Source organism: Eremothecium sinecaudum, chromosome IV (assembly GCF_001548555.1).
Source record: "Eremothecium sinecaudum strain ATCC 58844 chromosome IV, complete sequence".
NCBI classification, from domain to species: domain Eukaryota; kingdom Fungi; phylum Ascomycota; class Saccharomycetes; order Saccharomycetales; family Saccharomycetaceae; genus Eremothecium; species Eremothecium sinecaudum.
The window spans coordinates 1,314,110-1,331,641 of record NC_030895.1 but is presented as its reverse complement, the minus strand read 5'-3'; the positions used below and the strand labels follow the sequence as shown (position 1 = coordinate 1,331,641).

The 17,532-nt window shown below is 43.0% G+C and overlaps 11 protein-coding genes across 11 annotated transcripts; 6 read left to right on the top strand and 5 right to left on the bottom strand.

Moving 5' to 3' along the window:
- Nucleotides 1-76: 76 nt before the first annotated feature.
- Nucleotides 77-2,197, top strand: DHR2 (RNA helicase; the record flags this gene model as incomplete). The annotated part of the gene is made up of 1 exon (XM_018132401.1): nucleotides 77-2,197. One exon carries the CDS (start codon nucleotides 77-79, stop codon nucleotides 2,195-2,197), a length of 2,121 nt encoding a protein of 706 aa, XP_017987890.1.
- A 551-nt stretch (nucleotides 2,198-2,748) lies between these two features.
- On the top strand, nucleotides 2,749-4,422 carry STL1 (glucose-inactivated glycerol proton symporter STL1; the record flags this gene model as incomplete). Its single annotated transcript, XM_018132400.1, has 1 exon — nucleotides 2,749-4,422. The coding sequence occupies one exon, from the start codon at nucleotides 2,749-2,751 to the stop codon at nucleotides 4,420-4,422; it is 1,674 nt and encodes a 557-aa protein (XP_017987889.1).
- Nucleotides 4,423-4,728: 306 nt separating this feature from the next.
- On the top strand, nucleotides 4,729-6,036 carry ARG7 (glutamate N-acetyltransferase; the record flags this gene model as incomplete). The annotated part of the gene is made up of 1 exon (XM_018132399.1): nucleotides 4,729-6,036. The coding sequence occupies one exon, from the start codon at nucleotides 4,729-4,731 to the stop codon at nucleotides 6,034-6,036; it is 1,308 nt and encodes a 435-aa protein (XP_017987888.1).
- A 46-nt stretch (nucleotides 6,037-6,082) lies between these two features.
- On the bottom strand, nucleotides 6,083-8,080 carry RNA14 (cleavage polyadenylation factor subunit RNA14; the record flags this gene model as incomplete). The annotated part of the gene is made up of 1 exon (XM_018132398.1): nucleotides 6,083-8,080. One exon carries the CDS (start codon nucleotides 8,078-8,080, stop codon nucleotides 6,083-6,085), a length of 1,998 nt encoding a protein of 665 aa, XP_017987887.1.
- Nucleotides 8,081-8,247: 167 nt separating this feature from the next.
- Nucleotides 8,248-9,132, top strand: SAM37 (SAM complex subunit SAM37; the record flags this gene model as incomplete). Its single annotated transcript, XM_018132397.1, has 1 exon — nucleotides 8,248-9,132. The coding sequence occupies one exon, from the start codon at nucleotides 8,248-8,250 to the stop codon at nucleotides 9,130-9,132; it is 885 nt and encodes a 294-aa protein (XP_017987886.1).
- A 45-nt stretch (nucleotides 9,133-9,177) lies between these two features.
- SEN15 (Sen15p) lies at nucleotides 9,178-9,513 on the bottom strand (the record flags this gene model as incomplete). The annotated part of the gene is made up of 1 exon (XM_018132396.1): nucleotides 9,178-9,513. The coding sequence occupies one exon, from the start codon at nucleotides 9,511-9,513 to the stop codon at nucleotides 9,178-9,180; it is 336 nt and encodes a 111-aa protein (XP_017987885.1).
- A 163-nt stretch (nucleotides 9,514-9,676) lies between these two features.
- Nucleotides 9,677-10,822, top strand: PSG1 (Psg1p; the record flags this gene model as incomplete). Its single annotated transcript, XM_018132395.1, has 1 exon — nucleotides 9,677-10,822. The coding sequence occupies one exon, from the start codon at nucleotides 9,677-9,679 to the stop codon at nucleotides 10,820-10,822; it is 1,146 nt and encodes a 381-aa protein (XP_017987884.1).
- A 117-nt stretch (nucleotides 10,823-10,939) lies between these two features.
- Nucleotides 10,940-12,241, bottom strand: AAN1 (Aan1p; the record flags this gene model as incomplete). Its single annotated transcript, XM_018132394.1, has 1 exon — nucleotides 10,940-12,241. One exon carries the CDS (start codon nucleotides 12,239-12,241, stop codon nucleotides 10,940-10,942), a length of 1,302 nt encoding a protein of 433 aa, XP_017987883.1.
- A 331-nt stretch (nucleotides 12,242-12,572) lies between these two features.
- On the bottom strand, nucleotides 12,573-14,447 carry FET3 (ferroxidase FET3; the record flags this gene model as incomplete). Its single annotated transcript, XM_018132393.1, has 1 exon — nucleotides 12,573-14,447. The coding sequence occupies one exon, from the start codon at nucleotides 14,445-14,447 to the stop codon at nucleotides 12,573-12,575; it is 1,875 nt and encodes a 624-aa protein (XP_017987882.1).
- Nucleotides 14,448-14,694: 247 nt separating this feature from the next.
- On the top strand, nucleotides 14,695-15,612 carry BUB2 (Bub2p; the record flags this gene model as incomplete). The annotated part of the gene is made up of 1 exon (XM_018132392.1): nucleotides 14,695-15,612. One exon carries the CDS (start codon nucleotides 14,695-14,697, stop codon nucleotides 15,610-15,612), a length of 918 nt encoding a protein of 305 aa, XP_017987881.1.
- MUD2 (Mud2p) lies at nucleotides 15,609-17,405 on the bottom strand (the record flags this gene model as incomplete). The annotated part of the gene is made up of 1 exon (XM_018132391.1): nucleotides 15,609-17,405. One exon carries the CDS (start codon nucleotides 17,403-17,405, stop codon nucleotides 15,609-15,611), a length of 1,797 nt encoding a protein of 598 aa, XP_017987880.1.
- Between the last annotated feature and the right edge of the window lie 127 nt (nucleotides 17,406-17,532).

Sequence of the window (17,532 nt, the reverse complement as noted above, 5' to 3'; positions counted from 1 at the left end):
TTCAAAGTTACTAATCCTAGACTGAGTTCGCAGAAGGAGTACCCCTTGATAGACTATTTATTGTGGCTTTATAACAATGAAAGTACATCCTTTTAACAAGAGAATCAGTCCGAAAGTTGTAAGACTTGAGGACAATGAAAAGTCGTATGACGACAGTGATGATGAGCATGACCAGCAATACGTATCAAAAGCTGCCTTGAATGCAAAGGCTAAAAGTTTATTAAGTGTTCGAGAAACGCTTCCAGTTTACCAGAATAGTGATGTTATTTTGGAGCATATTAGGGGGAATAAGGTCACTATTTTAATTGGAGAGACGGGTTCCGGTAAATCAACACAAATTCCTCAATTACTTTTACAAGAAGCAACGCGGGGAGGAATAAAGGGTGCTATTGCGGTTACCCAGCCCCGTAGGGTTGCAGCTATAAATTTGGCTACTAGAGTGGCAGAAGAATACGGCTGTAACGTGGGGTCAACAGTTGGTTACTCCGTTAGATTTGATAATCGGACCCATGCTACGAAAACGAAGCTTAAGTACTTGACTGATGGTATGCTACTGCGTGAGCTGATGCTTGATAGGAAGCTTAAAGAGTACAAAGTGGTCATGATTGACGAGGCCCACGAACGGACGATCCTCACAGATCTCATACTGGGATTTCTGAAGCACCTGTTGTTAACTACGAGGCCGGATTTAAAGGTTGTGGTGATGTCTGCAACGTTGCAAGCCGAGAAGTTTAGCCATTTTTTTGAAAATGCGCCAATTTTATTCGTGGAGGGGCGTAAGTTCCCTGTTGAGACATTCTATGTCTCCCAGGCTTGCGATGATATTGTTGATGCCACTGTGCGTTGTTGCGTACAGCTTAATAGCGGCGAACAACTGGGTGATATCTTGTGCTTTCTTCCAGGCCAGGAGGAAATTGACAAGGTTGTTGATATCCTGAACAAAGTGAGCGATCATTTGGGCGCGGGAGTACCGCGTCTAGTCGCGCTGCCTTTGTATGCTGCGTTGCCACCGGCAGCTCAAACCAAAGTCTTCGAACCTGTCTCAGGGTTCAGGAGGAAAATCATCGTTTCAACTAATATTGCCGAGACTTCGGTGACAATTGCAGGAGTTAAGTATGTTGTAGACAGTGGTCTGCGTAAATGTAAGGTCTGGAGACATCAGTTAGGTCTATCGACCCTGCTCACCGTCCCCATTTCTAAGGCGAGTGCTGCCCAAAGGTCTGGCCGTGCGGGTAGAGAAAGTGCGGGTAAGTGTTTCCGAATTTACACAGAACAGGATTATGGTAGATTGCCGGACCAGAGTGAGCCTGAAATCGCTCGTTGCGATGTCACTGCTCCATTGCTGATGCTCAAGCAACTTGGCGTAGCCGATCTCGTCAACTGGAAGTGGCTCGAGCACCCTGGCAGGGATGCTATCGTCCAAGCACTCCAAGAATTATACATGCTGGGTGCTCTCGACGACGCTGGAAACATCACTTCTGATGGGAGGACCATGGCACTTCTCCCTTTGGCACCACATCTCAGTCGTGTGCTTATCGAAGCTCATAAGAACGGTTGTCTTTCTCCTGTCCTGGATATTATCTCTTGCCTTTCGGTCGAAAATCTAATGCTAAACCCGCCCCCAGAATTGAGAGATGACATAAACGCTCGCCGCTTGGCCCAATGCCCACGCGGCTCATACTACGGTGACCTGATCATGCTGAAGGAGCTCTACGATCTCTATGTCCAACTTTCATCCCCGCACGACCGCAAACACTGGTGTGCGCAGATGGCAATCTCCGCAAGAGGATTCCGCAGCGTCATCAAAGTTCGTGCCCAACTACAAGGTTACGTTAACTCACTCAAGTGGCACGCGCAAACCACATCTATTCCATTACCAGCAGATAAAGCGGAGATCGCAAATATTCTGAAGAGCTTTTTAACAGGTTTCCCCAAAAACACAGCAATTGGAATGCCCGATCGCTCCTATAGAACTACGCTTCATGGAGAAACAATTAGTATTCATCCATCGTCTTTATTGTTTTCCGCTTCTTACTCCGTTTCTCCTATTAAGGAGTTGCCTTCATCCCGAGCGCCAGCCATTTTATACACGGAGTACGTGTTTACTGTAAAGGGCTACGCTAGGTGTGTTTCACGCCTAGAATTAGAATGGCTACAGCAACTTCGTCCGACCGCTCTCTCCAAACAAGCGCTTTGAAATTATGACCCAATCAAATTTGCTGGACATATTACGATAAAGAATTCTTGAAACTATTACGTCGACTGGGTCAACTACGGTGGCGTCGTCATAACATATCCGGGGCTCAATGACGTATCGGAATAGTCTTCTTGATCATCTGAGCGGTATTAACACCAAGCAGACAAAACACAAAAACAAAACAGGAACAGTCAATAAGATCGGCATACGTCATTTTAGATACATTGGTCCAGGGATTCCAGGGTTCATTACATACACGCGGATAAATTTTTTATTCGCTAGGAAAAAATCTCTGGTAGCCAATGTATATTAAGTAACCTGAAGGCACAGAACATCTAAGGCTATTGTGGCAAATCTAAGATCCCAAACAATACCATTATTTGGGCAAGTTCAGTTTGCAATTAGGTTTTTAATAGCATGTGGAGTATGAGGGGAAGCTTTATTATATATAAGGAGTATGTTCGTGGAAATGTGTGTTCTTCGTTTTCTGTTCAATTTCAGATATTATCCATTAGATCAGTAGAGATAAGAACGAGTAAGCTTTTATCGATATGGAATCTACAGTAAGAAAATGGTTTTCAAGAACGGCTACTGCAAGCCTATCAGGTCGAGCTTTGCGACTAGCAATTACTATCACTGCAGTTACTGGTTTTTCGCTTTTTGGTTATGATCAAGGATTATTGTCCGGGTTAATTAACGGTGACAAATTTAACCATGAGTTCCCCGCGACATTAGAAAAGCACGATAACGACACGCACGCGACGGTCGTACAGGGGGCAGTGACTTCTTGCTACGAATTGGGCTGTTTCTTTGGATCGTTGTTTGTTGTGATGAAGGGTGAAAAAATGGGCCGCAAGCCGCTGATTATCTGCGGTGCGTTGCTGACTATTGTTGGGACAATTATTTCTACTTTAGCGTTCAGGGAACACTGGGGTTTGGGACAATTTGTCGTAGGAAGAGTTATTACAGGGCTGGGCACTGGTTTTAACACATCCACAATTCCTGTGTGGCAGTCGGAGATGTCCAAGCCTGAAAACCGCGGTTTGCTGGTCAACCTAGAAGGCTCGGTCATTGCAGTTGGTACCATGATTGCTTACTGGATTGATTTCGGGTTATCATATGTTGACTCCAGTGCTCAGTGGAGGTTTCCTGTTGCTATGCAAATCGTATTTGCTGTCTTTTTGTTAATCGGGTGTACGCAATTGCCTGAGTCACCCCGTTGGTTAATGGCGCATGGTCGCGGTGAAGAGGCCAGATACATTTTGAGTCAGCTCGACGGTGTCCCAATTGACGACCCAACGGTCTTGGCAGAAGCTGCTGCTATCGAGGAAGTTGTCGACAAGTTCAAGAACCAAAGATGGTCTTTGAAAGACGCCTTTACAGGTGGCAGAGGTCAAAACTTGCAGCGTACACTTGTCGCATGTTCTACTCAATTTTTCCAGCAGTTCACTGGTTGTAACGCAGCTATTTACTATTCGACTGTGCTTTTCCACAAGACTATCAAGCTTGAATACAGAATGTCCTTAATTTTAGGGGGTGTATTTGCTACTGTATATACGCTCTCAACTATTCCATCGCACTTTTTGATTGAGACGGTTGGTAGAAGAAAGCTATTCTTGGTTGGTGCCTTAGGTCAAGGTGTTGCATTCACAATCACATTTGCCTGCTTGATTCACGATACTAAGCAAAATGCTAAGGGTGCTGCTTTCGGTTTGTTCCTGTTCATCGTCTTCTTTGGTATGACAATCTTATCCTTGCCATGGATTTACCCACCAGAGATTTCATCATTGAGGGTTCGTTCTCTCACCAATTCGCTATCGACTTGTACCAACTGGCTCAGTAACTTCGCTGTCGTTATGTTTACTCCAATCTTCATTCAGAAGTCTAGTTGGGGATGTTACATGTTTTTTGCCATTGTCAACTTCTCATACCTTCCAATCATCTTCTTCTTCTACCCTGAAACTTCAGGCAGATCTCTAGAGGAAATCGACATTATCTACGCAAAGTCAAATAAGGATGGTATCGCCAGTTGGAGAGTGGCTGCCCATCTGCCTAAGTTATCTTTGAAAGAAATTGAGCAATATGCTATTGAGTATGACTTATACGATGGGCCTGTATCAGAAGCCTCCACTGAGTCTGACAACGAGCGTAACCAGTCTGAGTTGGACCTAAAGCAAGATTCCCCTCAAAATCTGGCAGATAAATCAAAAGATGGTTCTTTATAAACTGAATCGTTTGTCATTCTGTAAATATCCTCTTCTTCCAATAATCTGAGGGTGGAAGCAAACGCTTTGGTTATAGAGTAATTGTATCTGTCGTTACTTGTATATTATGATAATTTAAGATATTCATGAATTAATTAAAAGTTAATAGAGTATAGTACTTCACTATATTATGCCCTAAAATATGACTTGTTGTTGTTACGTCTTCGCTTTGTTCTGAGTCATAAATTAACAACGCCTGTTAAATACGTAAAACATATGCTGACCACAGTTAGAACACTTACATAGCGTTAAGATTCAAAGTCGAACATGGTTGATAAGTACGCTTCGTGGGTACCAAGCTCTGGAGTGTTCCCTAAAGGTTTTAAAGTTGGGTCTATTGCAACCAATGTAAAGAAGAATGGTGAGTTGGACCTAGGTATTATCTACAACACTCATCAGCATCCTCCAGAGTCGTCCTTAACTAGTACTGCGGCAGCTGTGTTCACCACTAATAGGTTCCAAGCTGCTCCTATACTGATTTCCAAGCATGTGTTGGAGGCAACTGGAGGTAAAGGTATTGATACTATAGTGATAAATTCTGGTTGTGCTAATGCTGTTACTGGTGAAGCCGGAAATCAGGACGCTAAGGAGTTGGTTGAACACATTAATCGCAAAACCTCTAAAGCCAATTCGACTTTGATGATGTCTACTGGGGTTATTGGCCAAAGATTATCGGTTGATAAAATCTCCAACGGTATTGATAGATTGTTTGAAGAAAACAATGTGTCTTTTGGGGACGCTTTTGAATCGTGGTTAAATCTAGCTAAGGCTATCACCACCACTGATACCTTTCCCAAGTTAACCAGTGGCGAATTTACTTTGTCTAATGGTGTAAGTTATCGTCTTGTTGGAGTAGCGAAAGGTGCAGGCATGATTTGCCCAAATATGGCAACCATGCTTGGGTTTATCGGTTGTGATCTGCCTATCGCATCTTCAGCCTTGCAAAATATAGTGCGCTACGCTGTTGACAGGTCCTTTAACTGTATCTCTGTTGATGGGGATATGAGTACAAATGATACTGTATACATGGTCAGCAACGGTGCTGTTGAAACTGATGTGATTGAAGAAGGTAGTACCGATTTCTACAAGGTCAGAGACCAGGTAGTTGCCTTCTCCCAGCAGCTAGCTAGGTTGATTGTTAGGGATGGGGAAGGCGCTACGAAGTTTGTATCCATCACAGTAAAGGATGCTCTGACTTTCGAAGATGCCAAGATAATTGCACGTAGTATCTCTAATTCTATGCTTGTAAAATGTGCACTAAATGGAGGAGATGCGAACTGGGGTAGGTTTTTGTGTGCGATAGGTTACGCTCAGTTGCAAAATGTGCAGTCTCTAGATCTAGAGAAAATATCAGTGTCTTTAGTTGGATCTGAAGAGGAAGAGCCTAGTAAGTTGGATTTAGTGTTAAACGGTGTACCTGAGTTACAACTTGACGAAGAAAAAGCCACTGAACTAATTACAAGAGACGACATTAAAATAATGGTGTCGCTTGGCACTGGTGTTGAAGAGTGCACATTTTGGACTTGCGATCTCTCTCACGAATATATTAACATCAATGCTGACTATCGTACTTAATAGTAAAGTTAATCGAACGTATATACTATGTAAAATGACTATTTATCTATTCACTGGTTGGGATAGTTACCTTGTCACTCAAGAATTCAGCCAACTTGTGTGGGTCCAATACGACAGTTTTAAAGTATTGCCGTTTAGGTAGACATTTCAACAAGTCGATAATCTCTGGCGGAACTGAAGCGTCCTGTTGGTTTTTATGCCTTTTATTATTATGCACTTGGTCGTTGGATAGATCGGCACTCTCTAGTGATCTTTTAAGCATGTGGCCGCCAAATTGTACCATATCATCGCAGTTGTACAATCTATATGGCAGTTCAAATTCCTTAATAATATTGCACCCTTGGATCTGGTATCTTTCTGTAAAGACATCGATCTTTTCAATGTGGGGAAACTTTTCAAAGAATCTCTCTTCAATTTCGTAAACATTTTCCAGATTGCCAAACTTTGATTCATAGTTAATAACTTTTTGGTATATATCTTTCAATTGATCAAGGTCGTATATTTTATCAACACATGTTTCAAACAAAGACTTAATTTGAGCATCCTGTCTCACCAGAATTAAAAAATCCAGGCATCTGTTGATATATTCCCCATTATCTCTGAAGTATTTAAGACCCAATTCTAGGACCTTACAGGGTGTCTTGTAGTCGTTACCGTTATAGTATTCCAAATAGGCATTTTCAATGTATATTTCATGCGTCAGGCTCTTCTTCAACTTACGGCACCTACTGAAGACCTTTCTAGCAGAAGATAAGCCAGATACTCTTTTCATCGTGTTCATGTAGGTGCAGTACACAAATGTCAACTTTCTCATTAACTGGTGGGTCGAGACAGGATCCACACTAGTATCAGTCAATATTTGTAAATCAAGTGATATTCTATCAATGCATCTTTGGAAACATTCTTCCATTTCAGTCAACTTATTGTTCAGTTCCAAATGCTCTGCAAACTTGAGGGCTAACGTAATAGAAGCTGGATTGCTCCTAGTCGCAACTTCTAATATTTTGCCCCTGTGCTTCTCATCGACAAACATAGTATAGGTATACCACATTTCTGGGGAAAAGCAAAGGTGCTGTATAGCCTGTCGGTAAACATATTCCTGTCTAAGTTTTAGCGCATCCTCTGGAAGATCTAGTTTGTTTTGAGACTCCCATTCTATCCACTTCATCCAGATCCCTAATTGATCAGTGTCATACTCATTGGGAAGTGGAAGATTCTGTAGCGTAGCTTGATTCAAAGTAGTCGGAAGAGATCTCCTAAGCCCTCTTGTAATATGAGACCATTCCTGATAGAGGGACCTCGCGTTCATATAGTTTGCAGATAACTCCCCAATATGCTTCCTTGCAGTAAGAGGATTCATCTCCTGTTCCCATTGCGTATATCTTTCCCAGTATTTCTCTAAAGACTCCACAGGGAGGGTGAGCAACCTTTTGTACAGCTTTCTAATGAGCTCCGTGCGCATCTGCTCCTCCCACTTGCTGACTGGTTTCCAGTGCTCCAGGAATTGCAAATACTCCTGCCAGAATTGTGTAGAGCGCGGTTCAAAGGCCGCACATTTGTCCATTACAACATCAAATGCTTTCGAGATCGTTGCTCGAGCTTCCTCACCTCCGGTTATCAAATTGTTCTTCCTTCGAATATAAGCTAAATAAGTAGACCATAAAAATATATCACTACTGGCCAAATCTCCAGATAAACACTTTGCTAGTAGCGTTTCAATTTGACTATATTCCTCCTGCTCGAGTTCCCAATTCAGATGTATCGTCCATAGAAATGACTCTAAAGGAAATGTTTCATGCAACTGAGCGAACACATTACGTACTTCCGCTAACTGCTGCTGTGAGATGTAATATCTAATCAATTCCAAATATAACGAGATCTGTGTAGGCTGCTCTTCAATCTGGTCCTTTAGTTTGTTCTCTATATCATTTGGATCCCGTTCCCTCAAGGTCGGCCTAGTGGAAATCCCACTTCCACCACTGCCACCAGATGAAGGTGATCCACCTTTAATAGCAATAATATCTGGTGTGCCGGTATCAGACATTAGCAGAATACTTAGACGTATAGTTATTGGATGTTCAAATCTTCAATTGTTAGTTACTGTTAGCTTCAAAATTTTTCAAGCGATGCTCTTTACTTAAAATATATAAAAGGATTCTTACTGTAAAAGCACTGAGAATAACTGGATTATCACTGGTTCTATAATTCTCAATGCCGACTATTCATCTATGGGGTTACAATGACAAGCCTTCGCTGATTTCTCCCGATTCTATTGCGTTATTTTGGCTTATAAATCTATTCAATATTGAGTGTACGGTCGTATTTTCTAATAATGTAGATTTATCACCTAACAAAGAACTACCTGTGCTTATTAAGGATGATGGATCTGCTATCTGTAAGTTTGATTCAATAGTGGAAAGCCTTTGGTCTCGAAATGCGTCTCTTTTAGAGCGTGGGCTCTTCGTGTTTACTTCTGAAAGACTAAACCGGCTTACAGATTATCAATTATATCTGAATAAAATAAACTACGAATCTTATACTAGGAAAGTGTTTTCTCACCTACTTTACTGGCCGATGTGGTATAATACGCCGCTTAATAACCGAGCTTTGGCGAAGCAAAAGTGCGCAAGTATTGGCTATATTGAGCCTGATACGCGCGATGAGCAGGTTGGGCCAGTCGATGAGGCTACAAAACACTTGGCCAGAGACAGCAAAACCTTCCAAATGACTCAAGAAAGGCGCCAGAAGGATAAGGAAATGCTAGAGTACACCAAGTACAATATGCAGTATACATCTCAGCTGCAAGAAGTGCTCAAATCGCTACTAGATGCACGCAAGAATATCCCTGATCAGTTAATTCCGGCTGACTTGCTACTCTACGCTAACCTTTATGTCCAATTGGAACTTCCTGACGGCGAAAGAATCCAGACCTTCCTCCAGCATCAGTTCCCCGATTTCATGCGGTCTTTGCTCGAGACTTGTAATAAATATAGCCATTTGGCAGTTGCTGGCAACGTCATATTAAGAGAACCCACATTCTCTGAATCTGGCAACCTGCTAATGACAACGTACAACTTTACCAGAAACATAATTTAATTGCTCTGTATAATATTATTATCCATAGATACCCTATTTTATTAACTAGTTCTTTTTGGGCTTATGAAGACCTTTATATACAGTATAATATACTACAGTGCCATCATCATTAACTATTCCAAGTATTATCCGCTTGCATGACACATCCTGTAAATCTACAAATATTTCATCCAGTAATTGAAGCGTCAAATTCCCCGACTTGTACTGTTTAAGCTGTACTGGGTATACGTATTCGGTGGTTATTTCACTGTCATCGTTACTTAATTGTGAGGGTGGTAGTCCACCTAAAACATGGCCTGCTCGAATCGGAAGTGCTTTTACGTTAGTCCATAAATGATAATATACGAGGTTATCTCTAACTAGGCGCACCAAACCATCCATAGCACCTGTCTATTAGTGGATTATAGGTTGTCGTTTTGGTTCAATGTAAGGCATCGATGTAATTTTTTGTAGCCATTGTTGAAAAATACCTTTAACTACTACATCATCATAAACCATACTTTATGGCAGAGAATTTGAGCTAATTGGTGGTCTAGTGATTGTTATGAGACTTTATCTAACTCTACAGCTTCTTTTACTCAATTTATGTTATGCTTGGCGTGATGTTATTGTCCCCCATGAAGAACCAACATCTACTACCGAGACTCCAAAGCCATGGTACCGAACAATTTACTCTACACAGGTTGAAATTGTGACTCCTACAGTTGTTGCAGGTGTCACCTTTTCTGCAAAGCCAGCTGCTACTGAGAATCCTTTGAAACCATGGATTACACTTAACGATGAGGGGTTACCAAAGACTATTATTCCAGAAATCAAGAATGGGCACACTCGTAAAGCATCCCCAGACTACTCCACATACTTCATGCGTATTTACACGAAGACTTTATCGCATGAAGAGTTGCAGGCTTATAATATGGATCCTAACGAAGTCCATGAGGAAGAGGTGGTTGAGGAAGAGGACAAAACGTATGTATCTCTTAACCCTGTTATTAGGTGTACACCGGATCGGTACTATAATAAAGGTCCAGCCAAGAACATCAAGAGTGAACCTTTCTGTACTCCAAAGGAGCATAAGGATTGGAAAGTTGATACTACCTACTTTGCAACTTGGTATACGCGTTTCTTCAAGAATGCAGATGGCAGTACTGTTGATAAGGTTCGTGTTCATCTATCTTACGTGCAGCAGTCTAAAAAGAGAGATATACCTGCTACGTTTTTCTCTTCGGAGTGGATTAAAAATGTAGACGGTATATATCCAGTTTCTGTGGACTCTAAATGGTTAGAGGGCGACTTCATGCGCAAGGTGGTGTTATCAGTTCAACCGAAGAATGTCCCAGATGATGAATTTAATCCTTTGGAACATGGTGTGGTATTAAACATTCTGAGAAATGCGAGAGTCTTTAAGGGTAATGACAGGAAGACTTTGGAAGACTCTGGGATTGACGACGATTCCTGGTATTACATTGTGTTGGCCATCCCTACCGTTGTTGTCTTTGCAATTGCAATTATGTATATATTTGTGCAACTAAATGGGAATCACAGGGATTTTAGTGATGTGAAGCATATGGCGATGTCCCAGAGGCACAAGGTCCTTGGTAAATTCAAGAATATGAAGCGCTTCAAGAATATGAAGAACCATAAGTACGACGAATTGCCCAGGCATAGTAAAAAGACTAGTAAGCAGAGTTAGAATAAGAATAGTGTATTAGATCCTATATAAACTCCAAATCTATGGGTAGATATTCCTTGATAAAATAAATACGAATGTTCTAGCGCCTTAATGGCTATTATTATAGTTTTCCTAGTATTAAATCCACTTTTGTCTAGCAGCGACTTCACATATTTTCTCCAAAGTCACAACCCTTGGATCAGGTACGCTATTCAAGTTGCCTCCGCCATGATGTCCTGCTGACGCCGGGTTAATTGTAGAGGCATCCTCTTCCTCATCTTCTTCCACCGGGTCGTTGTTCTCATCGATTTCTTCTATGTAGTAGAAAAATGGTTCCAAGACTAGCATTACTTTCCAGAAGATAACCCGACCACAATTCAAAAATAAAAGGTCAATAAGAGCAGGCAAGTATTCCATTTCAATATACTCCTCTGCACAGCATACAAATTCATCTAACTCGTAATCCTGCTCGTCCGCACTCAGTGTAGAGTACATTTCCGAAAGCAACGTTAATTCTTTGCTAATCGTCTTGGGTATATCCTGCCGTGCTTGCCACAATAGTTTCTGTGCTTTTTCCAATTTACTATCAGTAGTTTCTGTACAACAACTTACAGCTGTGGATGGAGTCGAGGCTCTGTCACCTTCATAACCGTTTTCAACAGCTGAGCTGCTAGACGGTTCCTCCGTTGGCAAAAAGCCATTCCGTTCACTTTTTTCCATCAGTTCGTTATATTCATTGTAAAGGGATATAATCTTCATCATTGGCTTGTACAGCTGCTGACATACTTTCAGTTCGGACCCTGGAATTATAACCTTTTCCAAATAATGGTTAATCAACCCTTCCATGAAGTTCGCCCATATTGTAGAGAAAACGTAATTCTCATCGTGAACACTCTCATCGTAATCTGCAGTTATATTTTCCCTCATAATCTGCTCCACTAAGGTACATACTACCCGAGTCTCCCCCAAGTCACTTTTGGTTTCTTCCATTGAACAGTTCTTCTTCTCTTGTTGGGTCTCGGATTTTGAAGGTAATCCGCTTTGACCCCCATTATTCTTGTCCATCCAGTATTCGGGCCCTCCTCGCTGAGAAAGAGTCACTAGAAGAAGAAATAACTTCGATTTTGCCCATTTAGAAACTTCATTATTGATGTAACTATCGTCTATCCTGCTAACATCCCGATTTATCTTCTTATGAATACAATTAACAAAAGACATAATCGTAGCAGCTCTTTGTTCTCCATACTTCTCCAACAAGTATTGCATTGACGTTACCTTCTGGTAAGATGTACCATGGTATTTCATGTGCTTGTGAAACTGAAACCTGTACCGTCGATGCTTCCGCTTCTTCTGCAAAGATAAAGGGATATCCATCACCAATGCGGAATTACAGCACTCTGTTTTAGCTTTTGATGGGCATTTGCAATGATCAGTCATCATTAGAACTTAAAATTCCTCTAATTCAATCAGTTCCACCTTGTGATGCCCAATGAGGTGTCTATAGAGTAGTGATTTTTCGACGGATAACTTAAAAAATACATTATATAATAAAACTGCTGAAGGAATACTAAATAAGGTATAAGTATAGCATTTTAATTTAAACAGCTTGTTTCGATTAATTTGATTTCTAACGCTCCAAATAAGCTGGAGCAGTTATATAAGTTCATGTCAGTTTTTTTGCTCTACATAATTATTATTCTGTCTTGTCTCTACCCAAAGACATAATGGTCATTTCCTATGTACATAAAACAACCCCCAGCAAACCTCACGTTCAGCGTTTGTTCAAAGAGGAAGAGTGATCGGCATCGTTCGAAATACTGCTTGCACTTCCAGGCTTGACCTTATCACTTTCTTCGTCTTCCCCGTCGAGGTTTTGGAACTCCATCAAACCATATATGGATAATGTAACTAGACCAATAATGGCAACCAAACAAGAGAAGAACATGGCAACTATACCCTTTGCAGTAAAGCCGTCTGGGATCGCCTTTGCTTGAACGTTTTCACCGGTTAGGTCGAATATGTCATCGCTATTTCCGGCAGCATTACCCAGGTGCCTCATGCCGACGTTGGCACAGACACCCAAGGAGCTATCAGTCAGTTGCTGAGAAGCGGTGTTCTGAATATCCAATGGCGCTTCAACGAGAGTGAGAGATAAACCCTGCATCATATGCCATTCAATGTGACAATGGAAGAGCCACACACCTGGATTGTCGGCTTTAAACCTCAGCACAACCCAAGATTTACCTTCGACGTAGACTGTATCTCTACACATTGGAATTTCCCTGAACTCTGCGCTGTCTGGGTCATATTCTATTGTTTCTTGGTCATCTGCAGTATCTTTATCAGTGACGACGACGGGACCTCTAGCAACGACCTGGAAAACACGGCCGTGTAAATGGAATGGATGTCTTCCTGTATCGTGGTTGTTGATGATAATCTCCACGATTTCATCTTTATCGTAGACGTATGTGTGTGTATTGGAACCGTAAACTCTTGGGTCTCTGGCGTTTTCACCAGAACTCAAAACAGTCATCAACGTTGGAACCTTTGGAGCAACGTATGTGATATTGTTGAAGAAGGCATAGTTGATACCATTGGCTAGGTTGTCCATGTCCACGGTAACCTCGATCGACACATCCGGGTCACCATATGCCTCTCTCCTGTGCTCATCAACAGGCACCAGGTACACATCGTCCAAAAATTCATATTCTTCGGGAACAATGGGTTCCGGAAGATCCTTTTCGTCGTCGTAAATCATGAAAGAAGCAGCATTGTAAATAAGATCTTCAGGCTCAACATCCAACATCATACGGTCAAAGGCCTGCATGATAGCGAAGTTCTTCGAGGTGTCACTCTTAGTACGAACAAGCATCGAGTAACGTTGAGCACTTGTAATATAGATCATGTTCGTAACATTTCTCTCCACATACACACCGTCGACTTCCACAACCTCCAGATCGTGGTCCTCAATCCAGAAGTACTGGGAAACAAAACCACCGGTGTTGGCCACACGTAGCAAGTATGTGGTGTTAGGCTTAACATGCCATTTCAATTCACGTGTATTGTTCATTATCAGACTCTGAGGAACAGGCTCTGCACCCGTTGGGTTGTAAAGACTCAAAAACTCAGGGATAATTTCCTTTGTAGACCTATGATACCAGTCACTGAGTTCTAAAGCGGTCTCTTCGTCGTACTCGTATGGGAAGTCATCGTCCTCGATAATGAACAAACCCTTCATACCATCTTGGAACTGCCCCATCGTATGCGAGTGATACCAGAATGTACCCTTGTTGTGCTCAACAGTAAAATTATAGATCATGGTATCGCCTGGATTGATAGGACATTGAGTAACCATCTCTGGACCATCCATCTGGTTAGTCCCGTTCTGGAACATACCGTGGAAGTGCAGCGATGTGTTGCGGTCCTCCAAACCGTTTTCCAAGTGAACAATAACCCGATCTCCGCGCTTAACACGGACATCAGGCCAAGGAAACTCACCGTTACATGATATCACCTCTCTCTCCTTATCACCGTCCACATTTTTCATGGCATACTGGGCTCTCCAGTGAAACTCATGAGTGGCAGCACTGACCACAGCTATAAGCTGCGTCAACGCTGCAATCAGCAAACCGACCTTCTTGACCATATCGATGTATATAGCTCAAACAAACAGCTTTATAGATAGATATATAGGAGCAAATAGAGCTGTTTATGAGAACTTTATGAGTGTATTTATCTATTTAACTTTAACGGAGGAAGTTTATTGTTCCAAATGGGTGCGCTTATTTTTAAAAACGGGTGCAATATTACAATCACATCCTTATATTGAAATAAGTTCCTTTGATCGGGAGCTGCAAAGTAGCTCTTAGAGATCATCTAGGTATTCGGAAGAGATGGATAAGTTCTTGGCACAGGAGCCTCTAATTGTGCAGTCTTCTTTATCACAGCTGCGGTACTTGGTACTATCGGAGGGTGTACCAACGGATAGAGAAAGGCGTAAAAGGTGCTATGTCTGGTCCATATTATCTCGTACGAGCATGGAAGGTGCTACAAGTAGGTATGTAGAGCTAGTTAAGAAGGGTGAACCGGCTGGTGCTATATTCAAGAAGATCCAGAATGATACGTTTCGGACGTTTTCAACAGATACTGTATTTAGAGAGGTTGTATCAGAGCATGCTCTGAGTAGGTGTCTGTGCTGCTTTGCATGGGAGCAGCAGAGACGCCGTAACGGCGGTGGTACAGGTGTTAGAGTTGCTCCTTATGTTCAGGGTATGAATGTTCTTCTTGCACCGCTGCTGTATAGTTGCCCTTCCGAGGCGATGGCTTTCCGCTTGTTCGAAACCGTTTGTCATAAAGTAATCCCCACGTACTTGGACAACTCGCTCAGTGGTGTTCACACTGGTGCTAGGCTTTTGGATGTGTGTTTGAGGGTTGTGGATCCTAAGTTGGGCAGTTTCCTTGCAGATAACCTTTTAACTGCAGAGATCTACGGGGTGCCGGCGATCCTTACTCTATCGAGTTGCCAAAAGCCACTTGATGAGGTATGCAAATTGTGGGACTTTATGTTTGCGTACGGCTTTCACATGAATATCCTTTTTATTGTAGCGCAACTGGTTACGCTGCGTAGTCGGATAATGCAATCAGACTCTCCGATGAATCTGCTAAGACAGATGCCGGAGTTCGATGCGGATGAGATTATAAGACTAGGAGTTGGCTTTGTAGCCAAAATCCCGCAGGGATTGTACGATTTATTAGTTAGACATTTGACAGATCCCGATATAGATGTATCGAGCTACACGGGCCAGGACTAGATTAGGTCCAGGTCGAAGTCGCGCTCACTAAAATAACTACATATTATGGTGCGTTCACCGAAGCGCATTCCGGCGAGTGTCAGCATAGCTCGCTCGGCGCTGCGGATATCTGTGAATTTGATGAATACCTTGCCCACTTGTAGAGGGATAGTCGCGAAGTTGTTTCTGTAATCAGGGCTTGGGATGGGGATCTTTATGCTTTCCACTGCGCCACAGCTGGTCACCGGGGTACCGAACATCATAGCGTCATGAATCTCTTGGTAGTAGCGTTCATTCTTAAGGTCCACTGGGTCCACAGCGTTAAGCAGGCAAACTACTCTCGACGGCTTGTGCACTTGCGCGGCGGCGACTTTCGAAAACGTCTGGTAAGAGATGCCCGAGAAGTCCAGCGCCAGTTGGGAGTCGTTGGGTTTGAGAGCTGTTAGGCCCTCAAGTATCGAACTAGAGGTTTGGTTGGCTGCGGGGGTATACAGGACGGCTTTTGCGAACGTCCTTTCATCGCCGTCGGTCAGCTCAAGAGAATACAGCCAGGTGTACTCGATTCCTCGCTCGGTCATCCACGTGGGTACTTCCTCTGCCCTTTCGACCGGTACGTCGAGTAATGCTATGTTAAACCTGTTACAGATAGACTCATCGGTATCAATTCTGGCAACGTATTCGCCGGGCCTCTGCCAGACAAATTGTAGTCCTATTGACCGTTCAAGATAAGTTTTAGAGGCCAAAACCAATGTGGTGGCCCCCTCTGAGTTTAGCTGTAGGACCAGATGATTTCCCTTGGCCTTCCAGCCCTCTACCTCGAATTTATCCTCAAATGTCACTCGAGACAGATGTCTATTTATCTCGTTGGCAACGCGCTCTTGGTCTGTAAATCCCAGCTCCATGGATGTAATGATTAATGTCCTGTTTAGCTTGCACTGAGCAAGATTATGCTTCGTAGGGTCCTCAAAAAGGATTTTGGTACGACGATTCAGTTCTCCTTTTTCGGCGATACCGTCCAGTGTAGTGCGGTCTAGGGCCTGCGGCTGCCCAGGAAGAGGGAATAGCCCTGATAACTTCGCGCGCTCCGCTGGTACCTTTTCAAACCCTTTAGGAGTGACATCCCACTTGGTGGGGCGGGTCCTCACACGCTCATCAATAGATGGCACTTTGGACCAGTCTATGCTTCTAAAATCTGGTGTCCAATCCCTTGCATATGGGGATCCTGGCACCGCTCTTGGCTTTCTTGCAGGGCCTCGACCACCGCTACTAGATAGTCTACTGCCTCCCTCATATCCAGAATACCGATTCGGCTGTTTCTCTATGCGAGCAGGAGCACTGTCAAACCGTTTTCCGTATCTACTTCCTCCATAGCGCCCGCCATGGTTATTCCATCTAGAGTCTTGCATTCTCCTTACATCAGGCTGCTGTTGCTGTTGCTGTTGCTGCTGCATATGTGGTCCTCGCCTAGTTTCATCCATTACTGGACCCGTAGGCATCCCTCCAAAGCGGCTAGGTGCTCCTAGCGGCATTGTATTCGAGGATGTCTGTTGTACGCTTCTTCTGCCGGTCACGGGACCACTTCCTGCGCCTCTCGTAAAGTCCCCTCTCATGCCACCCCGCCTTGGATCAATTTTCTGGGAACCTTTTGCCATATTTTCCTGACTCCAGGGCCCTCCACCAGCACCTGAACCGCCTTCGTTTCTATCTTGGCCACCATTACTTCCGCTTGGTCCAGTTGGTATTGGTTTATCTCCACGCTTCCCATTCATATTGGCTACGATCCTGGACCGCAGGTTTTCCAAATTATTGCTCATAGCCGTTACAGAACCCCTCTAGGATATATAACCTTATTCTTATTCTTTGATTACAGTCCATCAAGCTTAAAGAAAGCTTTAAAATGTTTAAAAAGTGAAATCCTTCGCCAGTGGATTCACGTGAACG